This window comes from Sturnus vulgaris, chromosome 5, assembly GCF_052056855.1.
Source record: "Sturnus vulgaris isolate bStuVul1 chromosome 5, bStuVul1.hap1, whole genome shotgun sequence".
NCBI lineage: Eukaryota > Metazoa > Chordata > Aves > Passeriformes > Sturnidae > Sturnus > Sturnus vulgaris.
In genome coordinates, this window is record NC_142247.1 from 60,144,910 (window position 1) to 60,158,899 (window position 13,990).

General features: G+C 40.6%; 1 protein-coding gene across 1 annotated transcript in view; it reads right to left on the bottom strand.

Moving 5' to 3' along the window:
* Positions 1–425: 425 nt before the first annotated feature.
* Positions 426–13,990, bottom strand: part of ABCD2 (ATP binding cassette subfamily D member 2) — a 37,538-nt gene continuing 23,973 nt past the window's right edge. Inside the window, exons 7-10 of the mRNA XM_014868973.2 lie at positions 9,641–9,786; positions 3,095–3,179; positions 2,268–2,393; positions 426–665 (exon numbers count right to left, since the gene is read on the bottom strand). Of these exons, the coding sequence (XP_014724459.1) occupies positions 455–665; positions 2,268–2,393; positions 3,095–3,179; positions 9,641–9,786 (568 nt within the window). The 3' untranslated portion in view covers positions 426–454. The remainder of the gene's footprint in view (positions 666–2,267; positions 2,394–3,094; positions 3,180–9,640; positions 9,787–13,990) is intronic.

Genomic DNA, 13,990 nt, shown 5'->3' on the forward strand with positions numbered 1-13,990 from the left:
CACGCATCTGCATACTCACCCAGATACTGCCCCTGCTGTGCTCCATGCCTGAGTGTCATGCCCCGTTGCTCTGCGTAGCAGGCATGTCATACGCACACAGTGACCCGGTACAAGAGCACATTCTGCAGGCCAAGTCTCAGGCAAAAATTCGCCTATAAAACCTAAGTGTGTTGGTCGTTTCTTGCAGTGAATTGGGCTTTCACTAGGAATTAACATAAGCTGTAATGACTAATCTTATACTCTGTGCACTTGCTTATTTTCTTTTCACAGTTCAACCACTTTCCTCCTTAATACTAAAACACTAAAGCCTTACATAGCGTTCAGAGCATTATTTTCTGCTGGCTGTGTTTTGCTATGCTCTAAGCCTCTGTCACAATGCATGCAAAGGATAATGGCTGAATTTGTAATGCTTTTAACTAAAAAAATACTTTTAAAAACATAAACCATAAATTATTTATTCTTCTTTGTCCATTGTTTTAAGCACTGAATCTTCTCCCAGGATTTTACACAGTTCATTCAGTCTCTGCTGCATTTTAGGAATTCCTGCAAGCTGGGATTCCAGTCTCTGTTTTTCCTCACTCAATGATAAACGGATAGCAGTGTCCAACTGCTCGAAACGCCAGCCGCCTTGTCCATCAAACTGCAGCAAGTGAGTGTGGTACTTCCTGCAGTAGAAATTAAAACATTAGTAATGGCTCAGGAAACACGGTTGTTTTTGCATGCAAATTTAGATGTATGTGTCTCTTTTCAAAGATGCCTCTCAGGAACCTGAGTTGTCCAGTTCTGGATCACTGGGTAAGACTTTTTTCCAATGACTTGTCTTCCCAGAACATCCAAATAAGGGATTTGGGTATTCCAAAGCCTGTCACCAGGACTGCCCCAGGCCGATAGTGAAATTCCGTGGGTGCCAGCTGGAAGCAATAGCACTGGTATGGGCTCCCAGCCGGGGCACTCATTGCCTCTGCAGCCCACGTGGCCAGGCTCTGAGCTCCTCACCTGCAGGGATGCTGGCAGCAGTAGGCAGCAGGACCATGGAAGGTCCACCCATCACCTGCTGTCCCTGGCCAAGGTGGTGGCCCCCTCTTACTGCCTCCATCTTAGAAACACTGTGGCTACAGCTGCCTTCACTACAACTCCATCAGATCCTTTTCCCCAGAAGCTAGAACAGCAGCATCAGACAAGGTTCATTTCTCCCTCAGGAATTCTAGTCCCAGTTTATTTTACTTACCTCCCTTTCTGATAGATGTCTTACCTCCTTAGCAGCAAATACAGTGAGGCAGGCATGATGCCCCTGATCCTACTGATAAAACTCAAGTTTGTTCAATTACACCCGAGTTTGTTCCCCTGTGTCTTATAAGGTGGGCTAAAGGTAACTTCACTCCTAAAACATGGTTCAGTTTGCAAGGGACCAAAATAAAAAAGTCTGTGTAGGAGTCATAGATCTTTCAGTGAGTATCAGGGTGTGTGCATTGAAAATATTCAAAGGTGTACATGTGGAGTTTGTCAAGACCTGACAAAACATTTTTCAGGAGGTGCCAGAGGAAGAGCAGAGAGCTCTCAGAACTGCTGGAATGACTGTGGAATTTATCACTATAAATTTTAGAAGGTAAAATGCATCATAAAACACTGATTATAAATCCAATCCAGGGAATGTGACAGCTTTAATAAACTCAATGGCTTATGACATGGGACTGAAAAGAGACTCATCTCCAGTCTGACATTCACCACTTCTTGCATATTATCCTTTGTGATACCAAATGCTTAACCCATCCTTCTACTTCTGCCCCACCAAACTCCCAAAAATCAAGAAGCTAAATGCTGCAGGTAGAGGACACAATTGTTAAAAAAGGAGACATAGTATTCCTACGGAAGAACAAAGTATAATTTAAACACTTGCCATGTTTCCCATCTTTTCCCTGCAGTGGTAAACTTCCCCAGGACACCTCATGTATATCTTGTCACCTCTACAGAATAACCTGGTGATACCTGTTGTGTCTCTGGTATAGACTAATTAATTACCTCTTAGACATCTGCATATTAATAACTGAAATACATTAAAAAATAAGAGGGATGAATAAATACCTTTTAAAGAATGAAAAAAATTCCATGCTAAATTAATTTACATCATTACTGTTGTAGACAACTTATTTTAGAAACTGCAGTAGATATTGACTAAACAACTGTCCCAGTACAGAGAATAAAGGCCAATCCACTGCTTGTGAGAGAGCTAAAAGCAAGGACCATGATAAAGCCCTGAATATACTTACCAAAGAGAAGGTCTGTGTGTTATGGAAAGCAGGGATATCCCAGCAGCTTTTGCAGCTTGGAATATCTTTCCTTCAACATCAATGCTTACAGCACTCGTACATTCATCCAACAATGCATATTTCGGCCTTTTAAAAGCAGATAAAGAACATTACTCTTCTAGGTTATGGACAGTATTCCCATGTACAAGGTTTAATTGAAAGAACAACAGGAAGTAGAGAGCTATTTTTGCCAGACAGCTGCCTCTTATTTACAGCTGGAAGCTGGCTAGAAACAACATGAAGTTTCCATGCATTATTCAGGTGAAAAGACAACTTCCAGGAAAAAATGGGCTTTATTTGCTGGCCCATTTGAGTACACAGTGATCTAACTTCTATGTCCTAGTCTGACCTAGCATTATTTTGTACTCATCAAGTAATGCAGTAGCTAAAGCCAACTCGAAACATCCTATCCACTGCTATGTAAGGACTGGGCTGCCTTTGCGTGCTTGCAGTCTTCAAAAGGTTAAGGAGCTTGGCTTTCAAACTCCCAGAGCTTCTTGCAATAGTCCATCACACTTCAGCAGCATTTGTAGGAGGGAAGATGTTTGTGCCCAAGATGTTAAAGAAAGAAATATCTGAAAAAGATAATGCTATGTTGCCAAAAGCAAAGCTTAAAAAGCATTATCCAAACCAAAGGCAGAGCTTTTATGAATAAACAAAAAGATTTATGCAGATCCTATGCTAGACAGTGTGGCATACTGCATGCAGATTATAGTCTACTACTGCTCAAACTGTAAAAGGAACTCTGCAAAGCTCTTTCTTCTTAAAGAATGAACCATAACACTTACTTGTGGTAAAACATCCGGGCCATGCCCATCCTTTGTTTTTCTCCCCCTGATAGGACATCTTTCCAATCCATGATTGCATCCCAGCCTTTTAAAAAAAACGCAAACAAAATGAGTCAGGACAAAATAAGTTTATGAAGGAAATGAAGCTTCACTTGCAACATCTCTGCAATCTGTAACCAAAATCATAAACAGCATTTCAGCTGCAGAAGAGACAGCTCACACTACTGAATCACATCTTCTGAAATACTTAAATGCCTGTCCACTGGCAATCAGCTGGAAAAATGTCCCTTATATCGTGACAATTTTGAAAGTGGAATTTAGACTTTTTGGTCATATAGATATTGTCAAAAAATTTTACTTACCATCTCTTTGAAAAAAAACTTCTCTGACCTGTATACGACTAGTAATTTTATTCTGTCATATTTGTTTCATGGAACAATTCTCTATTTTTTCTTGAAAGGTATGAGTAAATTTAAACGCAAAGTAAAATAAATGAAGTGTAAAAAATGAAGACCGGTGTCAGACTGCATTCACTACTGTAGGCCAAGAAAACTGTCAGCAAACCCAACAGAAACACAACTGCAGACATAGGGATGTATCTTTGCCCTAAACCAGAACAAATAAGATATTCTTATTTAATATTCTCCCTGCATTCTCTAACTGATTTATTTCTTTATCACTTTCAGGTACTTTTCAGGTATCACTTTCAGGAGTGTGAAGCATTTTATCTGTGATCTTAGAGCAGACTGGAGTTCTGTGAGTACTTGGGCATGATTAATTCCTCCTACTGAAAAAATAAAGTAACTAATTACCTTACTGAAAATAAGTTTTCAGCTGAACAATCCAGATGGATAAAGTAGCACAATAGACAAGTTTTCAAAAAGAAGAGTGTAGATGTAGCAATAAATCTGACAAGACATTTTCTCAACAGATGATCTATTCATGAGACAAGCAGCTGAAGTGGGGCTGAGAGGAAGAGAACATCTTTTTCAGATCAGCCCCAGAAATACTGTAACTAAAAAGTTAATACCACAGCCAAAACCCCTTTTCTGCTAGTGCCAAATTTAAAATAAATATTTGCCAGAAAAGATTATAAATGAGATAAAGCAAGGAAGGTGGGCTGTGTTATTTCTGATACCTGAACAAATGTGAAACAATGGGGCTTGTGAAGGTGCAGGAGGCTTGGTACAGCTCTGCCTGTGCTTGGTGCTACACCAGGGCTTGGCAGGACTGAACAAAACATCAATGAAACAGCTGATGAAGGGCTGTATAACCAAAAACAGTAATTGATCATGATAGAGACTAAATTTCAAGATCTTGCTCTACATAAAATTAGAAAATATAATGTAATGATTTAAAAATAAATATTTATAAAGTTTAGACTTAAAAAACAGGCATATGCAAGAAAGACATCACCTTTAGTGATCCTATAGTTTCTCCCTTTTCTCCTTTCATTCTTGTTTAAGGATGCCAGTGGGTACCCTCCCAGGAGCACATACAGTGCTTTCTATCAGCAGGCTCCCAACAAAGATGGAGCTGTGTAGTGATTAACTGAATCACCATTTGGATATACTCTGGTAAAGGGAACAGATACACACAGGCTGCTCTTGCTGAGCAGTCCCAGTGCTGGGACCTCACACAGAGAGCTGGAGTGCTGTTCCACCAACACCTTAAGCTTCCAAAAAGCACTGTAAAGCACCTGGAGCACTCCCTTTTGGCAAAGGATTCTAGCAAGGGATGGGATCTGTTCTTCAAAAAAGCCATAGATACAACTATGCTTCTGAAGACAACATTCAAGCTGCTGCTTATGTTCTGTTATTTTTAAGCTGAGAATACAGATGAGCTTCAGGACCTGGATCTGAGCTAAGGTGTGGGTGGGTGTGCATGTGTGCACATGTGCCTGGGGAAGCAATGCCTGTGTTCATACAGTTTCCTCCTGATCAGCTGGTTTATAAAGGCTTATTAAAAGACAAAAAAAGAATGACGGTCAAAAAGCAGCATCCTCTTGTCAGCAAAATAATTCTATTATTTACTCTAAAGGTAAAAGATGTAACCTCCATTTACCAGGATACAATGGTCTTCTCTGTGGTTACTTCAACTTATGTTCTAACTGAATATGACATGTGCATCTTGTCTCTTCCTCCCTAGCACCCTCTCTGAACTCTCCTATTTTCCACTTGGAATGCCTCTAACAACAGATAATGAAGTGTGCAATTTTATATTATCCCTTTTAAAAATTCTTTTCAAATGTCTAAATAATTTCATTAGAACACTAAGGCATTGTAACTCACACTAAACTGACTCCCCCTCTGTCTGTGAACGATAGTGCACTTGTCTCCTGTTTCTTCCTGCTGACATGGCACAGATCAGTGAAGGTACTTAAGTGTTCTGGAAATATCAGCCAAGTCAGTGGCTTAGGTCACCCATAACTACATCCATTTCAGAAATGAAGATATGAAATGGCTCGCCCATGAATGCAGCACAAATCTCTCAGTAAGTGCAAGCACAATCCTGGCTTTCAGAGTCCGAATTCCTTGCCCACCTTCTTGTTATGGCTTTTGCAGCCAGTAAGACAAAGAGCATGTTTAATGCTCATGTTGGGGCACAGTAACAGCAGCAGAAATACATACAGCTGCCAGCAAAAACTAGTGATAGCTTCAGATAGCAGCATTTCATTTTCTTGCATGGCGTCTTTTGTAATTCCTTTAATCTCCCTTTTCTGAAGAAAAATGCGAGCTGTATCTGGCAAAACCCAAATGGGTTACTCCTGGGATCCATAGCCCTCTGTATCCTTCGTCTTTGTGAATCCTTGCATTTTCATGCAAGACTAAGCATTCAGCTGCCATGAAAAGATAAGCTTAAAAGCTTCTTTTTCAGATCTACATTCCAATGCACCTTATCAGACAGTGGCTGAAGGACAGAAGAAAGGCTAGCACAGTAGACTGCAGCCACAGTGCCCGCCTGTGCTTTTGGGCATGGAAGCCTCTTTCACAGCTTATGTAAAGAGAGCCCAGTGCTGCGCAGGACGAATATGCAAAGGACAACCCGGAGCTGAGCAAGGAACAAAGAGACCATCGATTGCATGAGCCCCAGCTCAGCATGACACTGCAGGGATTTGTGTCTCTGGATTTCAGAGGCACTGGAAAAGTCGGCAGAGCTCTCCAGAGTTCCTGCTGGTACCAGTAACAAAAGCAAATCCAGGCCTAAAGCGATCAGATGAAATAATCTGAGACAGGAAATGGGTTTGTCCATCTGTTTACACGTGGCCTAGCACACTGGCTCCCTGGACAACACCCAAAGATATGACAAATGCTCAAAATAATGAGGAACAATTATAATCTGGAGTGCTGAGAAACCATAAACAGGTTGAACTTGCTCAGTAATGTCATCAGCCCCAACCGGACAGGCTCAGTCACGTGGAGGCAGCTCCGTGGCCTCATGGCTCCTCTCGTGTGACAGCCTAGGGCTGCATCTCCACTGACACCTGCTAAATACACACAGATTTTCAAAGCAGGAAATACTTTATGTATATGTACTGCATATCTCCATGCTTTTAGACCCCATTTCTGGACATGCTTTTTCACCACACACACTGAGTACTACCTTCATTTTCTACAAAATTATGGTTCTGGTAGAGCTAACAACTTTGCAGATGTTGATGGGGGCACCTTAGAGATAATAAAAAGGTAAGTAACAAAACAGCATTCGTCTAATATCCAGGTGGTGAGAGGAGTATTATTGTGGGCCTCAGTGGAAAGGGAGCTCTGCCCCCAGCAGCAAGGGGGGCTACTATCAACAGACACTGCACTGTGCTCTTCAAGGGCTTGGACTCAGGAACATCAAGAACAGTGGTGCTGGGGAGGCGGATTGTTGTTTTAGTGGATTTTATATATTCTGTTGATACCGACTGAAAAATGTTTCACGAGGGTAACACAAAAGCTAAATGCCAAGCTAGGCTATTTATTTGACTTACTTCTAACTGGGTCAAACCTTAATGCTAGAAAAAGAGGAACTTCTGTCATTGGCAGCAGCAGAAACAACATCAGACGTAATACTTGGAATGCAATGATCCTTGTACTGTTGCAATGTGGAAGTAATTCAGCTAAAAACAGTAACGTCATGCCAGAACAAATAATTTGAGTCAAAGTTGTGCACCTCTGCCTTCATCTGGCTTTTTCATAACTGCCCACAAGGAGCAGAACACAAAACTGCGAAGCATCAGATTATACACACATTACATTCATGATCAATTAAAGCACAAGAGGTTTATATGAGATTTTTCATTATTTCAGAAAGAAAAAAGTTCAATTCTTAATAAAAATATTTTTAGTTTAAAAATATGATTTTAAGCAAAATAATAAAATAAAAATTGGAATTAAAAATATTAGTCTATGTATAAAAATAAAATGTCAACTGTTTACTTTCAGGAAGTCTTTCTCTGTCTTGTTGGTTCAAAAAACCCCAGAGTCTTTGTCGCAGACCAGGGCAGCTTTAAAAAATATCTAAGCATATGAAATCCATGTAGCGTGTCAAATCATATGTCACGGATTTCCTCTCTGCTCCTACCTTGGCACTTGTCTCCTGTAAATGCCCAAGAAGAAAAGGGAACAAGTAAGTATATTATGGTCCTAAGAACTTCCTGGTATGTGGTAATCTCTCTCCCTGTTTTCCAGCTTTGCCCACTTCTGTCACTTTAGATCACAAAGCACCTAAGACACATTTTTTCCCAACATTTGTTTGTGCAACTTTTGCACAGTGTGCCCTTATCCTGAGCTTCAATACAGCATGAGTGAATACTAACAGTGTCCTCTAGACTTTGTAATAGATTGTGTTTGTTGTGCATGTGCAGTCAGACAGGCAGAAGAGCAAGAACAGGGTCAGCAATAAACACTTTCCTCAGCACGGAAAGCAGCATGAGACTGATCCAAACCTGGGGTTTCAGTGATTGGAGCCAAGGCATCTTGGACATGAAGAACAGTGACTGCCCCATGAGCAGTGACATGCTCCAGCTGCAGGGTCAGAAACCACAACCATGTGCACTCAGCTGGGTGGGTGGCTTTGGCCACCAAGGATCATGTGCTGTGCAGTCCAACCACAAGTACCAGCACAAAGTGAATGCACACACTCCACAGTGACTTCTTGCCACTGATAATTTAACTGCTCCTCCTTTTCTAGCTGCCAATTCCAGCATTCCTGCTTGTTCTTCTGCAATCTGGGCACCTCACTTAGTGAAGTGAGTGACTCAGGAATACCAACAGGAATAGTTGTAGTGTCAGTGTAGGAAGGAGAGGCCTTCTCTGCAATTGTTCCAGTCACTGAGCTTAGCTCTGCCTACTTTTTCTTGTGTTATAGGATCAGATTTGAATAATAACATGAATCAGAAGGATGGCAGATTCTTATTTTCTATTGTAACAGTCATTATTACTTTCTTAACAAGGAAGCTTTAACCCATAGTGGAGAAGTATCTTTAGGTATACAATTGTTGTATACCTAAATGATTTTTTAAATGATTACTACTTTCCACTCTAAAATGTGCAGAAAAGACTCTGAAGTATCCACACATACTTTAAAAAAAAAGACAGCTTCTTCCTCTTTAACAGAACAACTGGCTGCCTCCAGGAAGGGGAATTCAGACATTGTCTTGGGATTCCCAGTGGTTGAAGCACTACTCTGTGTCATCAGAACGATCCTGAGACTCACAGAGCACACACAAGGCAAAGTACCTGATCAAAACCAGTACTGACAGCTGGCAAAGAAAGGCAGGGTACATTCATCATACCACTTAAAGGGGTCTGAAGATCCTTTTTCTTCTCTCTAAATGTTATCAACTTTGTCCTATGTCTATTTTAAAAACATAATAATGGGGAGGAAATTGAAATTAGTGATTAGCATCTGATAGGAACAAAAGGATAAAAATTACTGCAGTGTTTGGGGGAAAAAAGCCATTAAATGCTCCCGTTCCTTAGAAACAAAAGAAGCCTTTAGCATCTTGACATATATAGTGCCAGCATATATATATATATATACACATTATCCCCAACTTTGAGGACAAAAAACACTGACAACACAGGGCAACTTAAACAGCAAGCAGTAGATGGCAACATTCTACTGCCAGCCAGTGTTGACACTTCTCATAGCATAGTCCTGCTGATCTCACAAACTAGGGAGGTAAAAGCAGATCTGACTCTCTCTTCATTCACATGCTTTCAAGTTGATGTAGTCAGTGACATTACAATGTTTTAAGACATGTTACAGATTTTATGAAGATGAAGGACGGTAAATGATCCCACAATACCAGGAAAAGACTGGCCATCACAAGATAGTGAGGATGTTCAGTTTGGGCATGCATTTACTGAGGAGAGGAGGAGCACTCAGCTCTTCTCCCTCTGTTAGCATCAGAAGCAACAACTATGTGTCTGTGAAGCTCCCACAACCATGAAGATCTGAATCCAATTTTGCCAGTTCGGTTAGTGAAGTTCAGTCACACTAAGACACACATGCAAGGAGTGGATTTTGTGAAGTTCTTAACAAAAATATGCAATTTACCTCCTTCTCTTTGAACTATGTGGTACAGATGAACCATATGCAGAATAGACTCCAGATCTTGATCTTGGTAGCCTTTCTCATGCATGTCTTCCACCGAGTCTGGATAGATGACTTGATCTCGTAGTGTTCCAATGGACATGTAGGGCCTGAGGAACAATACAGGGAAACTGGTAATCTGAGGATGGCTCAAGTGAGCACATCTTGCTGATGCTCTATGAACAGAGTATAAGGCTTTAAACACTACGTTGCTAAAACTGGATTTATCCAGCGGGTGCACTGTGGGTGAACATTTTTCTAAACTTACCTTAGGGTCAATGTATTGTTTCTGTAACAGTTGATTATATGGTAACAACAAGGGTAGTGTTAGCATGGAAACACAATGACAGGCAGAATAAATATCCACTTCATAGCCCATTTTGAAAGCTTTCACTTGGAAACAGCAGACCTATCCTGTATTCAAGGTTTGGTACTCTTAAGAGGTTTAGAAACTGACTTAAACATACACATGTTAAAATCAAGTTGTAACAAAAACATTGCAGCTTAAACTGGTAAAGAATTCCATGGTGCAGCAGGAGACACACAAGAGAATTGTAGACTTTCTTTGCACTGAAAACACTCTTTCTTTACTATTCTGGAGTGCAGAATTTGGGCATAACTTAGCTGGCTCTAGAAGCCAGTGCATCACATCTGAATTGCAAAGTAGCACACATTAAAGGGGTTGGTCACCTTAAACTTCCCAGCACCAGCCTCCCTTTGCCAAGTACAAGGCTGTGCTGTATGCGAAGCAGCTTCTTAGTCACCGTATTTCCAGACCAGGTAATACCATCTGTCTTACTAAAATATGCTGTCTCCAATGTGAAGCCAGAGTTCCCATAGCTGGGGAATGGCTATGGCAAATTGCCACAATGTCATGAGCTGTGCCCAGCCTCTGGTACAGCCCAGGACCCAAAAATCCTCCTAGTCTCAAAATAAAGAAAACTGAAAGAATAGTTTCACAGCTCTCTAGAAGAGATCAGGCCATTCCGGTTAAGACAGCAAAGGCAGCCTAAAACACATCTACTTGACCATTTCCTTTGCTGGTCTAAGGATTTCTTGTGAAGGACAAATATCCATCCTGTCTCACAGACACTGCTGGTAGCTATAGGAAATTGGAAACACCACAGGAACAGTCTGTGGGATTTTGAGTTTGGAAGGAAAGTCAGAGCCAAAGAACAGTCAGGCTCCAGACTCTGTCCTGCTTTCTGTGCCAAGTGTTCCACAACTCCTTCTGGGTTCATCTGCTAAAACAATACTAGTCTTATTAAAGCTGTAGTGCCAGGGGATGAAGACAGAGAGGAGCAGTCAAAACTGGGCCAGCAATGAGGAAGCTTCCAGGCAGCTTGCTCTTGCCACCAAGAACCGCTTCTAACTACTTCACAGTGTGTTAAAAAGCAGTCAGTTTTCTTCCCTAAAAAGCTCTGTACCTGCATGGTGGGAAGGTCCCAGCCATGCAGAGGCTTTGCCTGGTAGAGATGTATAATACCTCAGCAGATTTCTTCCCTTCCCTTGGAAGTATCTGCAGAAGGGTGGATCTATCCATTGTTATTCCGAGTCCCTAAAATACACCATAGAGTAATGTGAAGGAACTCACAGTGCAACAAATGAAGAATTACAGAACTAAAGCTGCCATATAAACTAAAATTCACATGCAAGCTGGCATCAGCTGCATTGGTTTTAATGCTGCAAACATCCATGGTGAACTGTCTGTACCAGTCTGTGGTTAAACTACTTTCACCACTAACTGGGTGAGGATGGGAAGGGCAGGAGATCTGTACTCTTTGAAAATATTTTGGTCATCTCTATGTTGTGGCAAGCACACAGATGGAGCAAAACCAGAACCACGAGTCAAATACAGGCACTGCTTGCTCCTCATTGCTTATCGTTCTGCTCTCTGCTTATTGTGGCAATAGTACTGCCCTGGGCTGCTGCATCACCAAGTGCACTGAACCACTTACATTAATTGTGATATTGCAAAATCTCAACTCTGAACATGAAGTAACTTCATGAAGTAATAAACTTTTACATATCCACAATGCTCTCCATCTAAAATTCCAAAGGCCTTGACATCTTGCATGTGTAGAAATCACTTCACTTGCTCCAGACTGCTGCCACCTCTGGGACAGAAGAGCAACTCCACCAGGGCTCAGAAAGGTTTAAATCAGTGGGTAAGACTGTGTAATTTAGGTGAAGCTACAGGTAGGGCAAGGAGGACAGAGTTACCTATCATATAATTTGTCTGGAGTTTAATACCTTACTCTTGTGAAGTATGATCCTGTAATGACTAGCAGCTCTGAGATTTAACCTGTGGCAAAACAGGGAAAGCAATGCTCAAACATCCTGTGCCAGGACACTTGGTGCCATGCTGTTTACTGAGTCACCAGCACTGCTTCCTGACACAGCTGGATTTTCCCTCTGGCCTCCCAGCTAAACACACCAGTACTACCAAGCATGCCTCTCCCCACCTAGTCTGTAAAAATTACAGAAAAGCCCAGCTGACAGTGGAGTAACAAACCCCATCAACTACTAACTAGCAGAAAATAAGAATGGCTTAGAAGGAAACTACTGTTAAGAGGCAGGAACCATGTGTCCAAAGAGAGAGTTACTGGAAAGAGCCTAATTATATACTGTAACAGTCAGAGTCTTCAACTGGAAGGAGGCAGTCTTTAATACCAGTCTTTTTTTCCCCAACGCTCTCTAAGATAAAATCCAGTAACTACCCTAACCCTTCAGTAGCATTGTAAATACATTTAAAGGGGGTTCTAATCTTATTTAGGTGCCTGTCCTCAGGAAGGATAAATGGGTTTAACATTTAGCTCTCAGTTTGGCACCTAAGCTGCAGTAAGTGGCAGAAGATCACACACACATTTATACGTAGAGATTCCTATAGGTTAACTCTAGGTGGCTCCCTTTACCTACTACATAGATATTTTGGACCATTTTCCAAAAACTCGAAATCTCTGCCTGACCATCTAGGGGATGTCCCCGTATTTGAATTTTCTACCACCTTGCTTGCCAAGATCATAATTTTATGAGCTGCTATACTTTGATTGGAATGACTTCAGCAAAACTCCAGCTATTGCAATGCTCCAGTTTTCACCAACAGAAAATCTTTATCATCAGTGATCAACAAGAAACAACAGCATCCACTAATTAAAGTAACTGAATTCTTAATAATTCTTCGATGACATTAATAAAATAAACAGGAAAAAAAGATGGCACCACTACTACAAATTTGAGAAAATGTCTTGAATGAATGTGAATTAAGTTCTTTTTAAGTAGTGTTGTATCCACTGCTCTCAAACAGAAGGTGCTATCACCAAATAGTTAAACAATAAATAATATTTATCAAATTTTAAAAAACAATAACAGGCTGTTTCTTTATCACACTGTGTCTAGTTCAAGGGATTTTAGGGCCAGCTAAAGTTTCAGTAACTGTTCTAAATAAATAAATAATTGATCTGTCTTTAAACTACCCTACACTGAACTTTGCTCTCCACTCATACAGAACTGGCCACAAACATCTTCTAAATATTTCAGATAGATCAGTTACCTAGTGGAAAATCTTACCAGAGCACTAAAGACCATAATGCCAAGGAATATAGTTAACAGGAAATGAAATGCACAGTATGAAAGGCTGAATTCACAATGCATAGAATAATTAGAATCTGGTATCAAAGGGTGAAAAAATCACATTAATCACTCAGTGGATTTTTCGTTTTGGTTTTTTTGTTTTGTTTTTCTTGCCAAAAATCTGTGCACATTTCTACCAGAAAACAATTTAGGAAAAAATAATAACCTGAAAGGTAAAAGAAGCCTTTAAAGTGCTATTCATACTCAGGTTTCATCTCACCTCATGATTTTTCACTATTACCAGTATCACAGACAGAATATTACTAGAACTGGTCAGATGGCAAAAAAATGTTTAAGGCGAGCAATTCACACAATTACTCTGTTCAGTCTATTTGTATCTTGTGATAGGAAGAGAACACACAAAAAGGCACTTATAATTAAAATCAAACCCCAAACAATTTCTACAGAATTTTAGCAGCTAATGTATTCTGAAATAACTATACCACCTGCAACGAATCAATCAAATGAAGAGAAAATACTCTCCATTTCTTAAACTACCTCTGGCAGTACTGTTGATAGAAGGATTATCTGGATGGATGATCATGAAGATCAATGAACTCAAGAAAGAACAATGAGCTGTTCTGGACAAGATTCTAACCTGTCAGTCCCACCAGGCATACTCCAGCCTAGGAAGTGTTTCTGAGTTTTATCACAGCAGTGTAACACAATGAGCAAGGCAGT